This window comes from Lipotes vexillifer, unplaced genomic scaffold, assembly GCF_000442215.2.
Source record: "Lipotes vexillifer unplaced genomic scaffold, Lipotes_vexillifer_v1.1 scaffold1198, whole genome shotgun sequence".
Lineage (NCBI taxonomy): Eukaryota > Metazoa > Chordata > Mammalia > Artiodactyla > Lipotidae > Lipotes > Lipotes vexillifer.
In genome coordinates, this window is record NW_006769399.1 from 1,326,927 (window position 1) to 1,333,048 (window position 6,122).

Consider the following 6,122-nt stretch of genomic DNA (forward strand, 5'->3'; position numbering starts at 1 on the left):
ACTCTTTCAAAAGAAAACTTTGGATGTTAATGAGGAGAGTGAAAAGATCTCTATAACACTCTAGCATTTATCCTTTTCACCAAATGAATTAAACAGGAAAATGCAATCGTTCAATTATTATTCAATTTATTTTTAAAATCACACTTGAATATGCAACAGTAAACCTAGAAACCACAATCAGGGCCTGGCTATCAGACTTCTTGATAACTCTTCCAGCTCAACAAGCTTGCATATTATCAGAAGACTTCTACTCTGCCTCCTACAGATGCTTCACTATGTCAATAACTGTTCCCTGGAACAATTCCCCAGAACCCATGATTAATTAAAAAATAACATCTCATTATCTCAAATATCTCAAAAAGAGATGTTAAAGATTATGTGCTTGCTAAAGTTATCCAAACACACTGAGCAGATAATCAGCGCAAGACTGCAGTCTCACTCAGTATCATTTTAAACTGCAAGAGGAAATATAAAAAGTGGAACTCATGAGTAATTCCAACAAGGATAGCTTCAGAGCCACCTTTCATGAGCTGTGCTGTCACAGACCCTCAATTAACTGCTGTGTAGTTGAGAGAAGAGGGTGACCGGGGGCCACAGAGACTAAAGAAATTTCACAAACATTTTCCAAAGAAGAAATTTAAACATAAGCAGCACAGTCATTGCCTGATGGAAGCAATTGTAGCAGTGAGCAATGCAGCAATCAGAAATGGAATGTTTCATTTTGAACAAAGGGCCTTAGGAGACATTGAGTGCTTATTGCACAATTGCCAGGGAGTTAGGCTGACTCTGAATTCCCCTGTCCTTTTATACTTTCTGAGTCTGATACAGAAAAGGTGTCTAAATGTTGGTTTGTTGTATGGAACAGAAATAATTGTATTCCTTCCCGGCATTAAAAAAAAAAAAAATCACAGAAATTCACAATTTGATGTAACTTAATGGTCCCCTGGTCAAGTCTCCTATTCTACTTGTTCAAACATGATCAGCTTAAAAATCAACAATTGCTATATAAAGAACTTAATCACGTGCCTAAGTATTTTTACACTTCTGAGCGGATCAATAATCACCGACATAATTCAGTCATTTCCCCTATCTTAACAGAAAGATGGCAAAAATAAAAATTCTGTTTCTGCTCACTTATTTTAATCACAGATGGACGGAAGTAATTGATATAAATCCCTGTTGAATGTCCTCAGTTCTAGCATGAACCAACTCTTGCAGAGATTATTAACATCTTTCATGAGGTGAAGAGCACACATTCCCATCATGTTAAAGGGCTTTCAAATTACTTTATGTTAAGTGTTTCTAGTCTCAATTTTTAGTGCTTCACATTCTTGCGGTTCTTTCACTTATATCATTTAAGTACACCTACATGAAAAATGAATTTCTTTTGACAGCCAAATTAAGTTTTAGATGCAGTACAAAATTCAAACACCCAAACATTTAGCCTATACTCAATAATGGATACTTTGAATTTCTGATTTAACTTGAGCCCTCAAATGCTACCAGGGTATTGATGTAACCCGGAGTACACTTGATTGTACTAACCATCTCCTCTAATTTCATACTTTATTTAATACATATTCGAATCGGATAATCTCTTAAATATTAATATGTAATGTCACCTTATCTTCTGGATATCAAATTAGGACACGTTATCCGATTATGATTAAATACATGGTCTCATAGAGCAGAAAATGCAAGATGTACAGGCCCATTAGCCTAGTCTAGGTTGTAGATGTCTAGTCTACGTGAAACTAATCACTTTGAATTAAAAAATAGCTGGATACCTCTCTCTGAATTTTTCGACTTTTCTGAGGTGTTTAGATCCTATAGCCAACATGATCAGTCATAGGCATGTTAGCTAAAAGTCTTCCATTGCTTTCTCAGCTAACGTAAACTGAAGTCAATTTTAACAGCAGCAGAGAAAGCATCTTTAATAAGACACAAACATTTCATATAAAAGTCACCTTTCTTTTGAGGTCCAAAATGCTATTCGGTAGGTTATGTTGTAATAATAATAGTAGGCTTGGGACTTCCCCGGTGGTCCAGTGGTAAGGAATCTGCCTGCCAATGAAGGGGACACGGGTTCGATCCCTGGTTGGGGAACTAAGATCCCACATGCCGTGGGGCAACTAAGCCCGTGTGCCACAACTATTGAGCTCACGCACCTCAACGAGAGAGAGAAAACCTGCATGCCACAACTAGAGAGAAACCCGAGCACGGCAACGAAGAGACCGCCCCATAATGAAAAGATCCTGCATGCCTCAACAAAGATCCCATGGGCCGCAACCAAAAAAAGAAAGAAAGAGAAAAAAATAGTAGGCTTAAGCCTAAAGTTAGTCCCGGGAAGAATAAAAATTGAACCGAGAGGTTTTTCAGGAAAACACTCCATTGGTATGTGCGTGGGGGAGGGCTGGAGGAAGTAAGACAGCTGAACAGAATGAAAGGTGTTCCATTTACCTGTATTCCCTCTATCCAGAGTCTTCTTAGGTATGGTGACATTTTAAACTTTATTCCTACCTTCCAAAGGAGCGTACACAGCCCAGCTGATTCAAAACAGATGTCACCAATAATCAAAGGGAAACAATGGTTGTACAGGTCTGTGTCTCCTAAGAAACACTTAAGGAGTAAGAATTTCCCACTGTGGCCCTTGTGAGCCTTTATTGCCCACAGCTACGTCTCCCCTACACCCTCTTACACATGACTTTGTTCTCTAAATGTTCCTCTCTAACCCTCTTGACAAAAATCAAGACTGTCCAAATAATAACTGCTAATTCTCAAGAACAATTCCTCCATACCCGAAACTAGCTGAACTTTGATAGACATCTCTCTTCCTCAAAGACCATCAAAATGCCCAACTTACACGCACCTTTAGAGACTTCCCAAGCCCTGCTCTCTTGAATAAAGGATTAGGCTAATAATCTGGTTGATTTCCTTCAATTCCTGTAGGATGGTATGCAACTGGAAAAAGCCTGCAACATATTCATGTCTTATTTTAAATATATTCCTGCTTTTTTTTTTTCCTTTGGCCCACCTTTTAATTCAAAATGTTCCCCTATAGTTTTAAAATTAAAAAATACTTCTTTGGCATATTAATCAAGTATATGTTTCCTTATATTAGAACATATCTGATCTTCCTAACTAGAATCTACTAAACTCACCTCTTCAGGCTCAATCAATTTAAATTCCATGCCTCTCCCAGTCCAGGCAATGAAATGGGAATTTGAAGGGTCATCCAGAAGAGCTACCAAAAACTGCCAGAGCTGAAGTGATCCCCGCCGCTGGTACGTGGGTCCTTCCCGATACATTCCTGGCTCTTGTTTTATATCTCCTAAATTAAAACATTTTAAGTTTCTATGATTAGCAATGATATTTACATAAAATTTTTATTAAACCAATCACTAAAATGGTTACACCACAACCAATTTAAGGGTTTCTATGAAATATACTGTTACCACTAAATAGGGATTTAAAATAAGTAAAAGGGTGAATATACCCCAGGAACCTACAAATTTACACACAACTGTATATATAAAGGTCACTATAAATGCACAAAGGCCGGAATAAATCCATGGATGTCATTTACTCATAAAAATGCTGTATAACTCTTTTTTCTTTAGATACTATTTTAAAAACTATAGTATCCGATCATACTTCTTTCCTTCATTGTTAATGCCATTACTTACTGCTTTAAGTAACAATGCAGAGGGAGTAATCAATTTTAAGCTCTGTGCATTTTATTTGCACAAATTAAATTTTGCAATTTGTAAATACCTCATTGACCTGCACAGGACAAACGAGTGAAAATTTTAATGCAAATACCTCAAAGCAAAGTTAATAGCATCTTAGACTCTGTGAGTTAAGTAAAAACTAGGACAATGTCATGGGTAATTCAGGGCATACTGGATTACTGGTATACCATCTTTCTTCCACACCTTCACTGGCACTCTGCTTTCTCAACTGGCAGCAAATGAAAATTCTCTCATTTTTCCTTGTCTCTTGTTTGTATTGCACTTATTTCAGTTTAGCTTGCTATTCTTTTTCTAAAAGTCCAATTTTATGATGTTTATACACACACAAAAAAGAATACACCAGAGTTTTCTGTTATCTATATTTTTAAACAAGAAAGGTTTGTTTGTGCTACATTTATTTGTTGTTCATACAAAGTGTAAAAAACTCTATTAAATAGATTACAGCAGCAAAGGTGTTAGTTTCCAATTCTTTGGAATATATGGCCAGATATTTTGATTTTACCAAAAAACAAACAAACCAGAAAAAAGCCCACAACTCAGTTTCATGACTACTGATTATTTACTTCTATCTCCAGCAAACTGTCTCAAAAATATGTGGAATTAGTCACATTGGGGATTGAATGTCTAGGGCCCTACAAGCATATCACTATTAATGCATGAATTTCTCTCCTTCACTAAAGAAACAATTCAGACAGAATATATTCGAGCCGATCTTCTGACATTAAGTGTGAACTATAAACCAGACCAAATCACGAGCTTTTTAAAAATTTCCTTTGGTCAAGAGACAGAAATATACCTCTTAAAATAATTACAGAAAGAACACTTTAAAAACCTAAACCAGGGCTTCCCTGGTGGCGCAGTGGTTGAGAGTCCGCCTGCCAATGCAGGGGACAGGGGTTCATGCCCCGGTCCGGGAGGATCCCACATGCCGCGGAGCGGCTGGGCCCGTGAGCCACGGCCGCTGAGCCTGCGCGTCCGGAGCCTGCGCTCCGCAACGGGAGAGGCCACAACAGTGAGAGGCCTGCGTACCGCAAAAAAAAAAAAAAAAAAAACCTAAACCAAAATAAAATTATTCACTCAACAGCTGCTAAAAATTATTATGTTGTTTTGGTCTAAGCTATAAAATATAGAAGTGTCTCTTCATACTGATTTCAATGACAGGTTTATTTATCTCAGTTTTTCCTTCTGAGATTTAGAAATTTTCACGGGGGTAACTGAGCAATTATGCAGATAGAGTGAAACACTGTCAGATTCAGATTTTCTAACCTTTAGATTGCTTCTGCCTATAAATGTGACTGATCATACTGGCCTTGTACAATGAAAAAATAACCCTTTGTTCTTCTTTCTTCTTGTTCTCTATTCCTTATAAAATGTAAGCCCAATACTATCTTCCCAAAAATATTTTCTTAGTATAAAATTGAGGAGTATTTAAAAGCCAAAGGGAAAAAATAATCAAGACAGTTAGCTTCCCCAAACATGTAAGTGACTTAGACTTTGCCCTGTTAGATTATATCATAATCCTGTCTACAGTTTTGAGCTATTTTCCTTCCTTACATGCCCATACTAATTATTGCAATTTCTTAAAATGTTAAGCTCACTAAGCATGAAAGAAACTGATGAAGGTCATGCCAAAAAGTAGACTTCATGCTTTATCTCAAGAGAAAAAGCTGGATTTTAAGGATTTTGATGCTCTGCGAATGATGCTAAAGAAAATAACACAGATCACACCTCTGAAACTCAAAGGTTAAAAGTAACACCTATTATAGAGTAAGGCTGAAAAAGTGATCCCTATTGGAGTTTAACCCTGTGACCTTGGCAAGAATTTAGCAATGTAAAGGGAGACTAAGGAAACAGATCTTCCCAAGACTTATATCACCCCTTCTGAAACGTCTACGTGTAGAGAAAGCCTGGGGAACACAGTAGACTTCAAGCAACTAATTAGAGACTGAGAAGCAATCTGCACATACACTATGCTGTTTAAATAATGACAATTAAAAACTCCTGAGAGCTACCAGGCCATTACAGCCATGATCCCCAAAGTTTGTGCAATCAGCTAATCAGAGGGCCCCTGCTTGTTTCCTGTTAAACAATCAAAGCAGGAAATATGGAGACCACTCTGAAGAACCACTAAGTCAATCAACTGTTCACTTTTTACCCAAGCCTCTGTGTAGATGCTGACTGCTGCCACGTTTGTCAAGAAAAGAAGATTCTAACTTGACACCCCTTTCTAACGTGTGTGTGTGTGGGGGGTGATATTTTCACTTTCATTGCCACAGCAAGTGATGTTAAAAGAGTGATGCAGGGCTCCCCTGGTGGCGCAGTGGTTGAGAGTCTGCCTGCCGATGCAGGGGACACGGGTTCGGGCCCCGG

At 37.8% G+C, this 6,122-nt stretch overlaps 1 protein-coding gene across 7 annotated transcripts in view; it reads right to left on the bottom strand.

Annotated features, from left to right (window-relative positions):
- ETV1 (ETS variant transcription factor 1) overlaps positions 1 to 6,122 on the bottom strand; it is a 96,573-nt gene that overhangs the window by 10,428 nt on the left and 80,023 nt on the right. For all 7 annotated transcript variants that reach the window (XM_007445592.1, XM_007445593.1, XM_007445591.1 and 4 more), the window contains one exon: positions 3,162 to 3,331. In XM_007445592.1, the coding sequence (XP_007445654.1) occupies positions 3,162 to 3,331 (170 nt within the window). The remainder of the gene's footprint in view (positions 1 to 3,161; positions 3,332 to 6,122) is intronic.